This window comes from Ailuropoda melanoleuca, chromosome 15 (genome assembly GCF_002007445.2).
Source record: "Ailuropoda melanoleuca isolate Jingjing chromosome 15, ASM200744v2, whole genome shotgun sequence".
NCBI lineage: Eukaryota > Metazoa > Chordata > Mammalia > Carnivora > Ursidae > Ailuropoda > Ailuropoda melanoleuca.
In genome coordinates, this window is record NC_048232.1 from 85,802,820 (window position 1) to 85,821,798 (window position 18,979).

Here is an 18,979-nt window from a genome sequence, read left to right on the forward strand (position 1 = left end):
GTACCAGCATATTTCAAGAAGGTATAAAAGGAGACAGCAACACCATCTTTGTAATCTTATGTTAGTTTTCCTTGAACACAGTGAGAAATTCAGAATGCTTCTTTCATGCTCAGATGGCAGAGGGAGGAAAATTGAGATAAGAAGATGTTTCCCAAAGATCAGATGAACAGGAAGAGGAAAGCACATAGAACAGCACTCCGGATTCCAGTGACGATGGTGAAACTGACCATATAAGCCAAATCTCTTGACAAGTGAATGATAAATTTCTAAGAACAAAAGGGAAGTTTGGCATTTTAAATTCAGCTAATCATTGAACAGGAAGGACCCGATCATACAATATTTTGTTGACAAGAAGCTAGAGCACCTAATTTTGCTAAAAGGACACGTGACAGTGTTGTTTCATCTACTATGATGTAAATGCACAAAAATGGGCTTGATGTGGGTTGTCAGTAGATAAATGGACAGGCACGTGCGTTTTAAACAAGGTAAGAGACCAGAAGAGGAGAGATCATATAAAAATGAAACAGGTCATTGGACTGATCATTCTNAGAAGAGGAGAGATCATATAAAAATGAAACAGGTCATTGGACTGATCATTCTAACTGGTATTTCTACATCTAAAAATGAAAATGTTTTGCAATGATGAAACAAACAAGGTGGTCTTACTCTCTTCAACAAATTTATAACCCTCCAAGTTTTCAAAAGTATTGTGTTTTGATAATCCCGGTGGAAAGTGAAGGCCCAGAAGGCAGAGAGGCCCCCAGCAAGAGGTTGGGATGGCTTCTGGAAAGGGATGGCATTGGGGTTTGGCTGGTGGAGGAAAGAGAGGCTGGTGTGGTGGGCGGGTGAAGGAGGGTGAGATCTCTAAGCAGAGAAAGGGGTCCCTCCAAACAGGCACCCTGAGTTCACATCTCTGCCCACCACCCATCAGCTGGGTCCTTATCTGGGAAGTCACATAGTAGTGTCCGCCCCCCGCCCCCGCTGCAGGGTATTAAAGGATTTGTCTTCACAAAGCATGGGCATGGTGTCTGGCCATGGGAGGGTCTGGCTTTCCAAAGCAGTGCAGTTGTTGGGGTCTCTGCTCTATCTCCACCAGACCCTTGGAGGCCACACTGGGTCTCCCTGGGCTGCAAGCTCTCCTCCTTTACGTCTGTCCTCTACTCTGGGGCTGCTGAAGGATCTTTTTGCAGCGCGATGTGACCCCCGCCCTCCGCGGCATAAAACCCTCTCCTGTCTGCTGATGAAGGATGAACTCCTTGGCCCTGTTCTCTGGCCCCTTCTCAGCTGGCCCTCCTGACTCTCCAGGACTCCCCTCCCCCATGCCCCACCGTGCATGACACTTATGCACCTGCACCCGTATCCTCTCCCCATTTCCCGAATGTGCTCGACATTCCCACCTCTGAGATTTTGTAAATGCCGCTTTCTGGCCTTGAATCACCATCTGGTAGCCTGCACCCGACAAACTCCTACTCTCACCTCAAGGTCCCACTCAGATGTCCCACTTCTCCTATGCGCCTCAAGCAGGCTTAGCTGTTCCCATCTCTGTGGCACTTTAGCCATCCTTACATGTCAGTGTAGCTCTTTTTTTTTGTACTTGTACCATATTCAACTGTGATCTCTTTCAAAAGGAGCCTTATTCATCTTTGCATCACCTTGTCCGGGGACAACATCTAGCACATAGCAGACCCCCAGTAAATATTTGTTGAATGAAGGCATACGTACAAATAAGGCTGAGTCATCTGGATGGGAAGATGGCGCTTTGTGGTTGAAATTTTCTAGGTTCGTTCTGCATACATTCGCCAGAAAATTCTTTCTGAAGGATATTTTTGTATTGTTTTAATGTTAAGCAATCAAGTCTCATATTAAAACTCCTCAGAACTTGAGAAATTGGAAGCAGGTGTCCAATTCACATGCTATATGATCGTTTCACTTAGAAAGAGACTACAGTTTTCTTTCTGGCTTGTTTTTCTTAAACTACAGGCAAAATAAAACCAACGAATTCAGAGAGAAAAATTAAAGAGTAAGATCAGAGGGCCTCTGCAGCTAGCCAAGTGTCATGCAATCTGGCCCAGCGATGGGGGCTCCTGAGGGCTCCCCACTCTAGGCAGCTCCCTTGCCTGGTGGAAGGAGTGGGCCACCGGTACCTCGAGGGCAGAACAGCCTAGTGAATGTTACTACTGTGCAGAAAACACACCTTCATATTTTCATAGTGGATGGTAATGTTTCCAAAAATAGTAGTATTGCTCAAGGAGTGGCTGAATGGCTTCTTCATTCAAGCCTGCTGGCGTTCAACAGATCTCAATGGGGTAGATAGTAATGGCACTGCTGTTACTGCTTAAGGGGGCGTATGCTCTCAATCAGAGAAATGGAGGAGACAAATGGAGTTCCAGCTGGGCTGGACACATAGACTCCCCTCCTCGCTGGGAGGGAGGCTGGCATGGGGCGGACAGGGATCAGGGGTGCAGCACTGCCTGGGAAAGGGCTGGAGGGGTCCTTGCATCTCCCCAAACAGCTGCACGGCTGACACCAGATTTATAAAAAGATATACAGTCAATCCTTTAACAGTGAGGGGGTTAAGAGCACCAACTCCCACACAGTTGAAAATCCCCATAGAAGTTTTGACTGCCCCCCCAATTAACTACTAATAGCTTACTGTTGACTGCAAGCCTTACTGAGAACACAATCAATTAGCCCATATATTGTATGTTACGTGTACGATATACTGTATTCTTACAATGAAGCCAGGGAAGAGAAAATGTTAAGAAAATAATAAGGAAGATGGGGCGCCTGGCTGGCTCAGTTGGTTAAGCGTCTGCCTTCAGCTCAGGGCATGATCCCAGGGTCCCAGTACGAGCCCCACATCAGGCTCTGTGCTCAGCAGGGAGTCTGCTTCTCCCTCTGCCCCTCCCTCGTGTGCTCTCTCTCTCTAAGAAATAAATGAAACCTTTTAAAAAAAGAAAATCATAAGGAAGAGAAAATACGTTTATAGTACTGTACTGTATTTGTAAAAAAAATCTACACGTCTGGGGCGCCTGGGTGGCATGGCGGTTAAGGCGCCTGCCTTCGGCTCAGGGCGTGATCCCGGCGTTGCGGGATNCGAGCCCCACATCAGGCTCTGTGCTCAGCAGGGAGTCTGCTTCTCCCTCTGCCCCTCCCTCATGTGCTCTCTCTCTCTAAGAAATAAATGAAATCTTTTAAAAAAAGAAAATCATAAGGAAGAGAAAACACGTTTATAGTACTGTACTGTATTTGTAAAAAAAATCTACACGTAAGTTATCCTGCAGAATTGAAGCATCCTGCATTGTTCAAGGGTCAACTGTGTACGTATATGTTTACATTCATAAGAAAAGCCTGAAATGATACTCAGTTTCCATCAATGACCATAAGGGGTTTGGTAATTGCGTGGATTGCGTGCGCTGACCTGTTAGTCCCTGGATGAGAGTTGTCTGGACAAGCGTTGGTGTGCGGGTCCCCCCTCCCCCCACATAGCCCTGCACAGATCAGACAAAGGGCAGGGTGCCAAGAGGTCTCGGAAGGCTGAGCAACACGCATATACATCTGACCCCCGCTTTATAAAAGGAAAAATATAAGAACGGGTCTACATTTGTGTGCCTCCGAAGACTGGCCTGGTTCACGGAGAAGTGCCAACACGATGCTCGTGGGGCTAGATGAGGTCGTACCTTCTGATTCGCACCTGTACTTTCTAGCTTTTTTATACTGAATGCATATTCCTTCTGTGATTTTTCTGGAACCACCCAAAAGACAAAATAATTGCTCCCCCCCACCCCCGTGGGCACGGCGGGGGCGCTGGGCTGGCCGCGGGCAAAGGCGCTCAGCCACGCTGCCTTCTTACCTAAGGAGTCTTTGAGGCGCGTCATCTGTTCTGAATGGTCGCTTCTCACACAGATTTCGAAATTCCCGAAAATTTAGGGTGACGCTGAGTCTCAAGCCAAGAAGGCCCAGGAAGCGCTCAAACTCTTCGTCTTTAAGGTTGAACAGTAAGTGCAGTAGCAATCTGTGAAGATCATGCATGTTGATTATGCCGTCCCTGTCAGTGTCTATTTTAAAGAAGGCAGAGTAGGGGTCCTAAAAACAAAACGCACACGTCAAAGCACTTCCTTCTGAACCCCGACAACAACAGACTTACAACCCCACACAGACGGACTCATCTCCGAAACAAGGAAGGGGCGGCGTCCCCATTCCTGCTTTTGGGAGACCTCCATCCTCCAGGAATATCCTTGCCAGGATATGTTTTCCCAGGAAATGATAAACCATGTTCTCCGGTGCCCTCTTTTAATGCAGAGAGTCCGGGAAAAGGGACAGGAAAGGCTCATCTTTCCCTTCTCCCCTCTGTGTTTATGGTACCACTCCTTCCAGCACCAGAAGCAAGAGGATGCTGGAACGTTCCGGGGCAGAGAAACGTCTAGATCTCAATGTTTCTACAGAAGTTTCATGATGTTTGGCGAGTTCTGTCTACAGGAAAATAAACGCAGGACTAGATGGCCCCCTGAGGGGCCATCCAGAGGCTAGGGCCCGGTTTTCGAGGACCGTGCCAAGGAGCCAGCCTGTCTGAGATCTGCGTGCCCGCTGCACCCTCGGGACGTTGCACGGGTGCACCTGCTCTGTTGGTGGTGCCACAGAGGGCACGGCCATCCCCATCCTGCAGCCAAGGAGACGGAGGCTGGGCGGGAACTTGTGATTTAGCGGCCGGGCTGCACCACCTGGAGGCGGATCCCAGCTCTGCCACTGCATTTTGGCCTAACCCTAGGCAAGATCTTTAACCTGGCCACGCTTCCATTTTCTCATCTGTAAAATGGGGATCATGAAAGTCCCTACTTCCTGGGCGGTGGTGAGGGTTGAACACGCTAACGTATGCCCATCACCTGGCACGTTTTCTAAGTGCCCTAGCATGTTGTCTGTTACTATAACTGTAGCCTGACGTCGCACAGCAAGTGCCTGGCACCCAGGCTTTGAACGGGCTCTGTCTCGGCCAATGCCCATGCTTCCCCCGTATGCACTTCCTGCATCTCGGGCTTGAAAAGTCGACGATCTGGCCCCAGCACCCCTCGTCTCCATCAGTACCTGACNAGCTGAGGAGACGGAGGCTGGGTGGGAACTTGTGATTTAGCGGCCGGGCTGCACCACCTGGAGGCGGATCCCAGCTCTGCCACTGCATTTTGGCCTAACCCTAGGCAAGATCTTTAACCTGGCCACGCTTCCATTTTCTCATCTGTAAAATGGGGATCATGAAAGTCCCTACTTCCTGGGCGGTGGTGAGGGTTGAACACGCTAACGTATGCCCATCACCTGGCACATTTTCTAAGTGCCCTAGCATGTTGTCTGTTACTATAACTGTAGCCTGACGTCGCACAGCAAGTGCCTGGCACCCAGGCTTTGAACAGGCTCTGTCTCGGCCAATGCCCATGCTTCCCCCGTATGCACTTCCTGCATCTCGGGCTTGAAAAGTCGACGATGTGGCCCCAGCACCCCTCGTCTCCATCAGTACCTGACGCAGCCCCCACCCGCGGTTCACCTGGTGACACTGGAGGTGCTGCGCTCATACCTGCATGTCCCGGGCTCTGCCTCGTTTATAACAAAGTGAGACCTGCTATGACTCAGGTGTCTAGTTCAGACATTTTGGGATTTTGTGGAAAGATCTATCTTCAGTGCCTGCATNCTGGCCCCAGCACCCCTCGTCTCCATCAGTACCTGACACAGCCCCCACCCGCGGGTTCACGTGGTGACACTGGAGGTGCTGCGCTCATACCTGCATGTCCCGGGCTCTGCCTCGTTTATAACAAAGCGAGCCCTGCTATGACTCAGGTGTCTAGTTCAGACATTTTGGGATTTTGTGGAAAGATCTATCTTCAGTGCCTGCATGCACTCAGCACCTCCCATGTGCCATCACTGTGCTAAATGGTATGGGCGCCAACATCCAATGCTGCCCCCGCCTCTCAGGGGCACGCCATCCTGCAAGCAGGCACCTGTGTCACCAGCTGGTGGCCTCCCCTTGAGCAGCACCACCGCCGGGGACTCGCTTGGGGTGGAGGCCACCTCTTTGCTGCTGATCCCCGCGACACCGTCAGCGCCAGGCCCTCCCAGACCCTCCAAGTTCACATCTGCTGGGGCTTTGGGGCATCTCCACTTGGATGTCAAGCCAAACAAACCCCAAGTCAAGCCCCTGACCCCCAAGCCCTGCCCTCAACTTGCTCCTCCCCGGCTTTCCCACCTCCAGAGCTGACGGCGCTGCCTTTCAGCCGCTCAGACCACAAACCTTGGCATCACGGCCGGCCCTTCCCTTCCTCTCATGTGCCAGCTTCTCCCCGTTCCACAGGAAGCTCAAGAGGGGCTTGCAGCGCCCCGCTGTTGCCACCGCCTGCTGGCACAGCAGCCGGGCTGATCCCAAAACAGCTTGGGTCGATGCCTGCTGCTCTTCTGCTCACCCTGCTGGCTCTCTGCCGCCCGCAGAGCCCGGTCCTGAGTCCTGTGCCTCGGCCCCCAAATCCGGCGACCCCTCTGCCCTCACTCCTCGCCTCTGCCCCCTCGCTGTCCTGGGAACATGCCAACCTGCCTTGGGCATCTCAGGAATTCCCCACAGTACCTGCGCCCTTTTGCATGTCTGCTCCTACGTCACTTCTCAGGGAGTGTGTCCTGACCCCCTCTGGATAATGGCACCCTGATCAGTCCCTGCCACTCACCCTGCCTTATTTTTCTACATAGAACATGTCACCGCCTGACAAACTGGGGATTTGTGCATTCACTGCCTGCTCCCTTTCTGGAAGGTAAATGTGACGGGGCTCCAGTCTCTTCCTTGTATTTGCAGCTCAGAGTGCCGCTGCAGAAACACTGCAGAAGGAAGCTGGTGGGTCTGGAGAGGCCAAGGGTTTCCTGAGCACCTATTACGTGCCGAGCACTCTGCTGGTGGAGACACTGTAACAGCAACACGGTCCCTGACATCCAAGTTCTCACAGTCTAGTGGGGCAGAAAGGCCTGCAAGCCAATGACAGCAAGTCAGGGTGGCGGGTGCCGGAAGTCAGGCGTGAGAGCCGTGCTCACTGCCAGCCTGGACTGCCAGATGACAGGGACAGTCCAGATGCCATGGAACCCACGCTGATAATCTTCACCGATATAAAAACCTTCATCATTCCCCACATCTCGGTCTTGGCTTCCCAGAACGAAGACTCCTAATTTTATCGGAGTCACACAGATGCGACCTCTACTAGACATGTGGCTTTGGGTACGCGTCTCCCCATATTAGAGTCCTGGCTTCTCCATCTGTAAAATGGGGATGCTCGTGCCTATTTGATGGGGTAGTGTAAGGATTTAAACAAATGAGGCCACGTAGGTAATCCTCCAGTTCATTGCCTGGCATGGAATGTGAGGTCTTTTATTCAACAAACACATATCGATCACCTATTTCGTGGCAGGCACTGTGGTGACCGTTTGAGTTACTGTGGATGATTCAGGAACAACTCAGCCCTAACACCTCATAGGATTACAAGTCCAAACGCACTTGTGTTGGGAGGGGAACAGATGGCAGCCGATCTCCCCACAGATCTGAAGGAGAAAACCAAGGACTGAGCGCTTAAGAAAGATCAGAACTTGGGTAGCAGTTAACTGCTCAAAGGGGTTGGACTGGCAGTCCAGGCAAAGGAACAGAATGTGCAAAGACGAGAAGGTGAGGAAGAACACTGGCTGGAGTGTGAAGTAAGGAGGAGAGGGGTCAAGGTGCAGCTGGAGAGGCGGCCCCAGCCAGTGCAGAGCTGGGGCCCACAGGCCAGTCAGGCAGGACCTGGGCCGGTCTTAAGGGGACAAGCAAAGGGGATGCTCTGATCGGGGCTACATGCTGAGGCCAGCCTGCAAGGTCCGATGTCGAGGACAGACCATAAAGTGAAAAATGAAGTTGAGAAATGTATGTATAGAATGATCCCATTTGCGTGCCTGTGTGTGTGGGGGGGGCTAGATCCTGATTGTTTTAAAATTATGTACCTGAATCCGTGGATGCATGCCTGCCCCTGCAGAGACGTTGTCCCTGGACTGAGGGAGCCCACAGGGGCCACAGAGAACCTGTGGTCAGGTCGTGTGCCCGGTCACCCAGGGGCTCTCTGGACCTGCTTTCGTCACCACCGTCAGAGAGAAAAAATGCCCCTTATTTGGTCACAACGAATTATTTCCTCAACTCTTCATGGTGCTGCGGGTGCGTGACTAACTCACCTATGACCCCAGCTGAGCGCTGAGACGGCCTCAGTCGGCCACAAAATTCCTGGGCAAACAACAGCAGCAGCTGTAACAGTACTTTAAACTAATATAAGTTGGGTTTTTCAGTAGATGTTCAAGAATTTCTCATGAATAGGAACTCAATAAAGTAGATGGAGTGACTATCCTTTCCCATTCAAAGTCAAGGCACACAATTTGTCTCGTTCACGCCCACTTGTGAGGACAATAAGCAAATGTGCAGTGACCCCAGACGTCACCCGCATCCTAGCACAGACCCTGCAAACTCCAGCAATTAGAGGTTCACTTCTTTATCTCAACCACTAGATTATACACTCTTGGCAGGATAGACTGGGTGTCTGAGAATGTTCATTGAATCAGTTCATTATGTAATTATTTAAACTAAAGATCACTAAAGATCACTGGCAAATATGGGACATGTGTGTGCCGTCACCAAGCTGCACGGGGACCAAAGATAGGAAAACAGTGGTGCCAGCACAGAGCTTGGCTCTCCCCACTAAGTCCCCCCACTGGGAAAGGTGTGCAGAGGAGACAGCTGGAGGGAGAGGCCAGAAAAAGGAGTCTGACTTGCAAGAGAATGGGTGAGTTAGCGCCCCGGGTGAGGCGTGGGACCCCTCCTGGGACCCCTCTGGGCCACTCTGGCCCTCTGCTGATGGGCACAGAGTGGACGCTTGCTCCCGGGACCTCTCTGCTTCCCCTTCTGCCCTCTCGCCCTCCAGCCAGGCCTTCCTTCTTCAGAAAACTAGCCTCTCAACCCTCTACCCGACCCCGACCTGCTCCGTGCTCCCTGGGGCTGGGCATTTGCTCAGACTGAACACTGAAGACCAGCTCTTCTCTGCCTACAGTTATGGGGACCGCAGCTTTTCAAACCAAGAATTAGGATGCAGGGTCTGAAGGCTGGACACAACGTTCAAAGTCAGAACCATGCTGCAAATCCAAACTAGACAGTCATCATAAATACATTTATTTTTAAATGGGAGCTTGGTAACCAAAATGCATCTCCAATTGGCAGTCAGTGCGGGGAAGAGGCTTTAGAAGCACAGAATCATGCGGGGGCTAGCTCCACCCCCAGTGTGCTCCCCACCCTCCTCTTCTGGACTCACCCCCTCCTTGCCTACGTGCTCCTGCACACCCTGGGGCCTGCACCCTGCAGCTAATACAGTCGGCTTATTACATTGATCTCCTCTTTTCATCGCTCTCTTTTACTGCTCACCACAGAAGCAGTTTAGGCTGCTCAGTGCCCGCCTCTGTGTTTAAATGGCTACTGTCTACTTCTCCCATCTTATCCATTCCAGTTTCCACATGCAACCCATCCTAGCAATCGGTGAGCTATCCCCCGAAGCCCATGATCTGTCTGCCACCTGCCTTGAGCAAGCTCCCTCTTCTAGTGTTTGTTCTTTTCTTTTTCTGGCCAGCACATGCTGGGAGTTTAGATTCGGTTCAGGGGCCACCTCCTCCAGGAAGTCCTCCTTAGTGGGGTCTTTTCCCTGTGCCCCCATGGCAGCTACCATTCCCTCTACAACGGGCAACCCCATGTGCCTGAACACTCTGTTTACCAACTGCGTCTTAGATTGGATGGAGTTCCTACCTTTCATCCCCAGCTCTTAGCAGAGATTCCAGCCTATCTTAAGTGTGTAATGCTCGTCTGGTGAGTGAACAGGCGATGTGAAGAGGATGGATGAATGGATCCTAAATTCCCTGTAACTCAGGTTGTCCTGCCCCCCCACCCCACCCCCTCCTTATTTCTCCAAGGCCTTTGCCAGGCAGAAGGCAGAGCCAGCAAAGCAGCAGCAGGGAAGCACCTCAGGGAGGGGAGGGGAGGGGAGGGGATTGCAGAGTAAGCCCCAGTCCCCCTCCCCAGGAAGGAGAGAAAGGGTAAGCCCAAGCCTGTGGAGAGAAGCGCTGTGTCCCATCATGGGCGGAACATGACGGGCTCCCGGAGTCACAGCCCACATGGCTGAAGGGCGGGGAGCACACGGCAGCGCAGGGGGAGGGGGGTGTCCACATAAGCAAAGCAGTAGATAGGTCATCATTTACCCGGAAGGCTTCCTTCAGTCTCTGGGGGAACTGCTTCAGGCATTCTTCTGCGGTTATAAAGTAGCTGTCTAAATTATTCTTTGAAAGAACTGGAGTCTGCAATGGGGTCACTTCTGGCCCATTCATTTTAGCGTCTGAAACAATGACATAAACCAGAAGACTTCCATTAGTGGCGTGCCTACCTCTTTATTTCTGTTGCATCGCTGGATCTCTTCCTGTCTCAAATCCTGCCAGAATACTCGACGGGGATAAGGCTCTGGGAAATGAACTTTTAGTATTAACTTGGTTATGGTCTGGTGTCTTTCCCTTCAGTTTCTTGGACATTCTCCCACCACTGCAAGAAGGACTCGCTCTCGGAGGGCGGGGCCACGCTCTCGGCCGGCACACAGCGGCCACCATGCCCATTCTTCTAACAGGGCAGGACCACATCTTGCTCATCTCTCCATTCCTGGAGGCAGTGAATGAGAATCTCCCTGCCTGCTTTTGGTTCCTAGACTTGTGCCCGGAACATAGCAATGTGTAAGTCAATCAGAATTTGTTAATCCCCAGCTGTTTCCTGACCGCTTATCTGCTGGACACCTTACGAGGGGCCCTCAAGTATTTGCTGGTCTTTCCACAACCTTAAGAGGTGGCTTCTCTTCTTGTGCCTCATTTACACGCAAGGAAATCTATTATTTTGCCCATTTTACATATGAAGAGATGGAGGCTCAGGGAGGGTTCCCCCAACTTCCCCCAAGGTCACGGAGTTCATGGACAGCAACACTGAACTTTGGCCCACCAGATTCCAGAGCCCAGCAGGCTAATTACTGAGTTACACCCTCTCTCTCCCCCAAAACAGAGGGACAAGCTATCATCTCTACTTAAAAAACAACCCATTCCCATCACGTTGGGATAATGTGAGCGTGGCCTTGTGTAAAGCCAGGTTACAAGTCTGGGACTTGGTTTTAGATGTGGTTCTCTGCACATGTCATCACCACCCTCTCCCCACTGCTGAGGTCTGCAGGATGGGCGGTGGGCAGAGCGTCTGGAGCTCGTGGGCATCCTATGGTCCAGTCTTGAACCTGGCTTCTGCCTCACCTTAACCTGGGCTTGGCGTGGCCTCCCTCGGGTTCACTACACCTGGCAGAAACACTTTCCCCTGCTACTTAAGTGCGTACCCCAGACCTCTGGCCTGGGGCCAGCCTGGGGCCTAGGTCTTCATCCCCATCCCCGTCAGCATCTGGCTATGCAGGGAGATAGGCACGGCTGGGGAGCTGAGGGGCAGAGGAGGAGGAGGAGTGGGGAGGAAAGAACAGGGCAGGGAGAAAGCCAAAAGCAGTTGATGGCTACTGGGCCAAATTTCCACTCTGCAATGGACCCGCTGCTCTGGGATCTGGGGCAAGTGACTGACTCACCCTGGGCCCCAATTTCCTCACGTGAAAAATGAACTCACCTGGCACACTGGAAGCACCAAAATATATGTGAGTTCTTTTTCCTTCTTTTTGTTTTCCTTCAAAAATGTCAAAACATAAACCCAAAGTGTCAACATTCTAAAATTCTATGGCTTCTCGAACTGCCTGTTTTTCATGCACGTGGGACCTCTCCTCCCCTAGGACGGGACTGTCAAGTGCTAGTCAGCCATGGTCAGAAGGGACCTTTGCATTTTCCCGCGAGGAGTCCCAGCTGCCAGTGTCTCCAGGGGAGACCCATCCCACTGCAAAGTCATCTCCCAGACCGAATGCGGGGAGGCTGGCAACACGCAAACAGGCCTTCCGCGTCCTGCTCTGTCCAGCCCGCAGTGCGTTTGCGGCAAAATAGGAGAGAATCCCATCAACGTATATGTGTGTTTTCATTAGCTTTTCTAGAGGGCTTATTTGTCCGTCTAAACTTCAGCAAGCGTGGAGACCAGGGGGAGGAAGACACGGCAGAGAGATGGGGTGTCAGCTGCTCGTCATCTCTCTGCTGGGGGAGCAGAACAAGAGCAGGGGGCAAACAGGGGCCCCAGCTTCCAGGCTTGACTGCGCTGTACGCCACGAAGTTCCCGGCAACCGCTTTGGGGCAGGGGGAGAGGAGAGCCAGCGGCTGAGTGCTCCTGGGCGTGTCACTGAATCTCTTAGAATCTCTGTGTCCTTCTCTACAGAGTAGGAGGAGGGACACTTGCCATGGTGGTGCATGGGTGCCACTAACCAGACAAGCAGGATCTATTCTCAGGAGGAAAATCTCAAAGGACAGGAAGCGCGATGGAAGGAGCATGGGCTTTGGAGCAAATTTTAGAAACCATTTGTGCTCTGAGTCTGGAGAAGGCTCTGTCAGGCAAACTTCTGCACTCACAGTTTGGTGAAAAGAAAAGGCCGAAACACAGTCAGACAAAAATCCCACAGAAGCGTCTGTTTCCAGTCTTAGAGCACACTGTTTCCGCGTCCCAGCTCACATTACTTCAACCCAGTGGCGTCAAGGCTCTGCTGGGACAGCCTGGCGGCGCCACCAGCCGCGTCCCAGCAGGGCTGGTGCTGGCGATGAGCTACCTTCAAATCCTGCTTCAAAATCAAGATAACTCATCCCTTCTTTCTTATATCCTAGTTTTGCAGTCAGCAGAGTGTACTGGTCATCATCCATGGGCATTCCGCTAGCCTCCAGTACCTGGCAAGGAAGAAAGCGGAGGGAGAGGCGGTTAGGCTGTCGCAGGCTCCCTGCTGACTGAGTCCCTCCAGCCCCGCAGCCCCTCACCACTGTGGCCCCTGTACTCCAGCCTGATTGTTACTCGTCTGTCTCCACCCACAGGCTCCCTGCGGGCGGGGCTGGGGGGGGCGCTGGCTCCCTGGCCCAGTGCAAGGTTTGTTTGTTGAGCGAGTGAGTGGACAAAGGAGTAAGTGGGCTCCCGGGCTTGGGCTCAGTGGGCCCGGCCCTGGCGGTTGCAGTCAGCGCTGCAAACCTTCCAAGATAATCCAAATTCACATCTGCTGTGACTGCCGTGAGTTTCAAGTCTCCTAAGTGAGATTTATATTCACGTATATCCTAGGAAACACGAACAAAATAAAGCAAGGTGGTTTGAGGAAGGAAAACTAAAATTTTTATTGAAGTTTCATTACGATCCACAGTTTAAGCTGTAAGCTACTGCGTTTTTTTGTGGGGGAGAGGGCATCCATAGACCCTTCTCTCCTCTCCTTATGTGAGTGTGCTCACTGAAAGTCATCTGTGATCCCTTCCTCCCACCACACGGAACCTACTGCTTACTAATGGTTTCCATTTTGTGGGAGTGGTTGGGAGGGTGGGGGGACAAATGAGAAAATGCACTTCCCCACATTACAAATAGTGAAGTGGAATTATCTAGAACCATGCCTTTCTAGGAGAAACTGATTAGCTGGGCTGTTCAAGGAGCAGATGATGCCGGCACCCCTTTGCCAGTGGCCAGTAGGCCAACAACCTGGCCAGTGTTACCTGCCTGCAGGTGAATTTCCCCCAGAAGGGATGCTGAGGGGAATATAGGCAGGATAGGAGATACCATCCCTGCTGCTCTCAAGGCACCACAATTTAAATTAGAAAACATGAGTTTTCTTCTGGAAAAGGACATTGAATCACACTTGAAATGTGTTTTGCATCTAAGGGCCAAAGACATCCAGGATGGCTGAACTCACCCAGGACAGATGAAAGATATCTGTCTGCGAGTGCAGAGAGTCTGGAGATAGGTTTGAAGGAAGGGTTTGTCTGTGTTCTAGGAGGGGAAGGGGACATGGAATACAAAGACCAGCCATTAACACAGATCAGGGGCTCTGATGCCACAAGAAGCTAGAGTAAGTTGAAGAGCAGAGGACAGCAGGGTCAGCGCTACACTGACTGCATTCTGTGGAGGAAGCTGAAGGGGGGAAGAACAGGGGATGAGATGAGACAGTACTCATCACTGCCACCACCATCATCATTGCCATTATCACTATCATCACCACCACCACCACCATCATCACCATTGCCATGCTTATTGCCTGTTACGTGTCAGGATTGTGCTGAGGTCTTTGCAGATACGGAGCATTCTGCCTCGGCCTCTTCAGACTAGAACTGCAGAATGTAAACCCACTGAGCTGCAGCAGGGTAACCACAACTTGTGGGCAGTCATTGGCTCCTTCCGTTTGGGTGCATCCTTCTTGGTGTGTGGGACTAGGACCCAGGGAGCTGGCACCATTGGCTTGTTCTTATTCTCACTATCAGTGTCAGTAATGAACAGAACACGACAGTGGCTCGCTGTGTCTGTACTGGCCCAGTTGGTCAGGCCCTGGCCTTGGCTTGGCTTGTGTGTGTGAGTTAAAGTAAACAAAGCTGCAGGATGTGTCTGGTGCAGGATCGGAAGCCGCGTGAAAAGGGGAGGGAATGCAGGTGTGGTGGTGTTGCCTGCAGGGGCTCGGTGGAGAGCAGCACTGGAATCCAAGACTGTCCCAAAGGCCCCGGGGGACCTGAGCAGGAGGGGCTGGCTGGGAATTCTGACAGCTCTGCGCCATCTGCACGCGCACCCTGTCCCAGCTCTGCGGAGGAGCCTGGCCCAGCGCGGGATGGCATGAGTGTTTCGATGGAAAGCTGCGGCCCACACAGAAGCACCCGAGAGGCAGGGGGACTCTGAAACGGATAGATTGGTTGCTTTCTTTGAAAAATAACTTTATATTTTGAAAACAATTACACATGAATTATTCATTGCAAATTCCTCCTGCTCAGTCCTTTCACAAAAACATATGTAACGGATACTAAGGAAATGTCTGTAGGCAAATGTTTCACAGCCTGGAGGCTTGTGAAGCACACCGAGGGTAGGCATGCCTGGAGCAGCCCGGCCAGAGGTTGCAGGCGTGCGACCCCCCACGGGCACAGAGCATCACGCAGGATGCCAAACCTAGAGGGTGCATCGCTGGAAGAGGCACCATGCACTTGACAAACACGCGTGTCTCTAGAGCTTCCCCTTGCACACTCTCATTTCTAAGATGAACACAGCAGCAAATCAACTGGATTTATCATGACCCTTGGAGGCAATTTACCGCACAACGTAAGCCTAAGCTGCAGCGTTTATAAAGCAGATTCAAAACATTTAGCCGTTCAAGTCAAGTCATTTGGTCTTTTCTAGGAAGCACTTCCCGAAGAAAGTTCCTCCAAGAGTGACAAGTCAGCATAAGCCATGGCATACTGTGATTCACAAAATCGTCCCTCCCGCCATCCCTGGGATGGCCCTTAGATCGCAGACTGGATCTTCCACAAGAGGCCACACCATTCCAGGGGAACATCGCCAGCTCTCTTGGTGAGGACAGGCATCCCCGAGTAGGTGCCACAACAAGAAGCTGGGTGAGTGACTCGGTCTCTCCCAGCCCGGCCACCGCAGAGCCTCCGGGGAGAGAGCCACCCACCCGTCTCTCCGTGTGAGGAGTACTCGTTCGCTATGCCTCTTTGTACCATCCTTTTGGTGGTTGCCCTGGGATTATAATATATACCCTACCTCTTCGCAGGCTATTTAGAGTTCATACCGAACCACCTCGCATAAAATGAAGAACACTCAAGACCATCTAGGCCTTACCCGGCCCCTGTCCTTTAAGCTACTGTTGCCACTTGTTCCACATCTACATAGATTATAAGCCCGAGACGATGTTTGGTTTGAGCACTCATATGCATTTTAAAAAGATTTTTCCATTTATTTATTTGAGAGAGAGAGAGAGCACAGAGGGAGAAGGAGAAGCAGACTCCCCACCGAGCAGGGAGCCCAACGCGAGACTCGATCCCAGGACCCTGAGATCATGACCTGAGCTGGAGGCAGGTGCTTCACCGATGGAGCCAGCCAGGCACCCCATATGCATGTTTCAATTACAAAAAAATAGCCTTCTATATTTAACTGGATATGTACCATTTCCAATGTTCCTTATTCCTTCTTGGTCATCAGAGTTCTATCTAGTATCAAACTCCTACATCCTGAAGAGCTTCCTTCAGCATTTCTTACAGTGAGGAGCCGCTTGCAGTGATCTGCTTGGAGCATCTCGGAGAAAAGCCCCTTGCAGGAGAACATGGCCGGCGGTGGGTGCTCTAGACACCGGGCTCAGGTGGGGGAGTTTACGCTGCAACGTCTCGAGCGGAGTCCCGGCACTGACCGCCTACTGACAAGTGCCAGAGCCGGCCTCACAGCTGTCCACGCACCTTCCTGCCTCCAGGTGGTGATGGAAACTTCACAGGTATCATCAACAAAGAGAATCTGATGGAAGATCTACTAGGTGCTGGCCACTGCACCAACTTGCACACATTATCTTAGTTAAGCCTCGCAGGGCTCCTCAACAAAATAGGACCGACGCCATCCTACAAAGGAGGAGATCAGCATTTAGGAAGGAAGCTAAAGAGGCCCCCTGTACCCTGGAAAGACTCAGCTGTGAGAGGCAGAGCAAAGGTGTGGACCCTTGCTGGCCGGACACCGTGGGACGGCACCGGGGGAACCTGACGGCATCAGCTTCCGCTTCACCTTTTACAGATGAGCAGCCCGGAGCCCGGGGCACCTGGGAGTAGCGTGCAGATACTCCAGTAACTTAGGTGCGGGTTACTGCCCAGAGCTGCTTGGTGGCCGGTGACAACAACACAGCACTGGTGACGGTCTGGATTCACAGTGGAGGCTTCTGGCTCTAGAAATAATGGGCAATGGTGGCATCTTCTGCACAGCCGCGTGCTGGGAAGTGTGTCACTCCCCATTCAAATAACATAGGCTGGGCAGCCTGCAAAGACACCGTGGAGACTGGGTTTGGGCAAGCCCATATGTTTGGAACAGGGTTGTAGCAGGAACAGGGACTCCATGAACCAGCTTCTGCCTGACAAACCACCCAAAGCCCAGTGGCTGACAAGAAAACAAACATGTACTCTCATGCTCACGGGTGTGCAGGTCAAGTGCAGTCTGGCGGATGTAAGATGGTTTTGGCTGGGTGTTTCTGATTCAGGCTGTGGGTTGACTGGGCTTGGCGTCAGGCTGCAGGCTGGGTTTAGGCCTTTTCCAGGTGCATTCATTCTGGGGATCAAACTGAAGGGATAACAGCTGCCCTGGGAAAGCTCTTCTAGCAGATCATGGGGGCACAAGGCCAAGCTAGAGCACACAGCAGATCTAAGGCTGCTGCTCGGGTCACATCTGCCGCACGCCATGTCAAAGAGAGCCACACGACCAAGCCCAGCACCTCTGGGTAAGGGAAGCATCCACTGAGATGGTGAAAACAGAGGAGCTGGGGTGGAGAGAGGATAATGACAGGTACATGAGCTCTGAGGGCCTTTGCAGCTCTTTACATCTATGAAGTTCCATAAACTTGGTGACAATGCTGTGACCACTAGAAAGACACCATGATCATAATCTGATCACAGCTCAAATCTAAACACTTCTAGTCCATAGGCTAGAGCCGTCTGGTCCACCCGATCTAACTCTTTCTGATGCGCCAGCCATGGTACTGCCCCACATTTTCAAAACCAATCCTTCCTCCAACCTTAGCACCCAACTCTGGACCTTCAAGACAGAGCAGCGGCTTGTTGACACTGATCACAGAATTGTAAAACAGTGTTTTTTCTTTTCTCTTTTGTTGCAGGAATGATGATGACAATGATGACCTGGTTTAGACTTTTAAAAAATACATTATCCTCAAAGTACCCAACACGACTAAAATTGTGTTCTGACGGCTCAGGAGGACAAAAGGCTGAACCAAAATTAACTTTCAAAAATTGTGAAATGAGACAGCCTCAGTGTGATCTCACAGCTTTTCAATGTCAAGGAGAATCCCAGGTGTAACGACTAAATCAACCAGACAAGTAATTTTAGAGGCAAATATCCAGAACCTGCTCATTCTCGCACACATGCGTAAAATCTCAGAGCGTTCTGTGGGCAGATGAGTAATAGATTGTGAAGACTGAAGATAAGAGCAGATGAGCCATTCTTCCTTCAGAGAAGGCTGTTCTCAAGTCCTAGGGTTGGATCTGTTGCCCAAAGGGCAAATGGACACACACCGTGAGGCCCAGGGCTGAGCGCCAAGTGCAGCAGAAGGGGAAACTGAATGGCCACACTCTCCTTGGGAGTGACAGGCTCTCTGTTCTCCCCTTCTGCACATTACGTTATCTTTTCTCTTCTTGGTTTCAAGAACAAATACATTTTTAATACATAAATTAATGTAAGTCCAATTGTGACCCTAATAACGCAAATGGATAAAATTTATATGGACAAATATAAACATGGCCTCAGAATAGCCAAAAAATGAGAAAAATGAGGATCAATTTCACTAAAACAACAAAATATTATATTGATACAGAAAAGATGTATAGATCAGTGAAATGGAAATTTCCAGACTTAGACCCAAGAAGAATGAGAATTTCGCAAATGACAATCTGGTGGGAAAATGCAGAAGAGCCCCATCTGACACCATATACAAAAATTAATCCCATCTGGGTTAAGTATTTCATTTAAAAAAATAAAACAGTAAAAATTCTTGCAAGAAAGTCTAGGAAAATATGGGAGAGGGACCTGGGGGCTAGAGGCATGACCCTTTATTAACCAAGACCACAAACCCAGAATCTACTTTTAAGAAAAGAAAAAAAGGAAGATAGGAAAGAAGACAAATACATTTGGCCGTACAACACTTTAAATGTTTTAATGGAAAAGATAAAACAAAAAGACAAATGACAGATTTTGAATATATATTTGTAGTGCAGAAGACAAAGCACTGGTCAATTAACCAATTCAACAGATTTTTATGGACAC

General features: G+C 50.9%; 1 protein-coding gene across 1 annotated transcript in view; it reads right to left on the minus strand.

Moving 5' to 3' along the window:
- EFCAB6 (EF-hand calcium binding domain 6) overlaps window positions 1-18,979 on the minus strand; it is a 249,820-nt gene that overhangs the window by 80,673 nt on the left and 150,168 nt on the right. Inside the window, exons 19-21 of the mRNA XM_034644165.1 lie at window positions 12,777-12,891; window positions 10,273-10,406; window positions 3,854-4,086 (exon numbers count right to left, since the gene is read on the minus strand). Coding sequence (XP_034500056.1) covers window positions 3,854-4,086; window positions 10,273-10,406; window positions 12,777-12,891 — 482 coding nt within the window. The remainder of the gene's footprint in view (window positions 1-3,853; window positions 4,087-10,272; window positions 10,407-12,776; window positions 12,892-18,979) is intronic.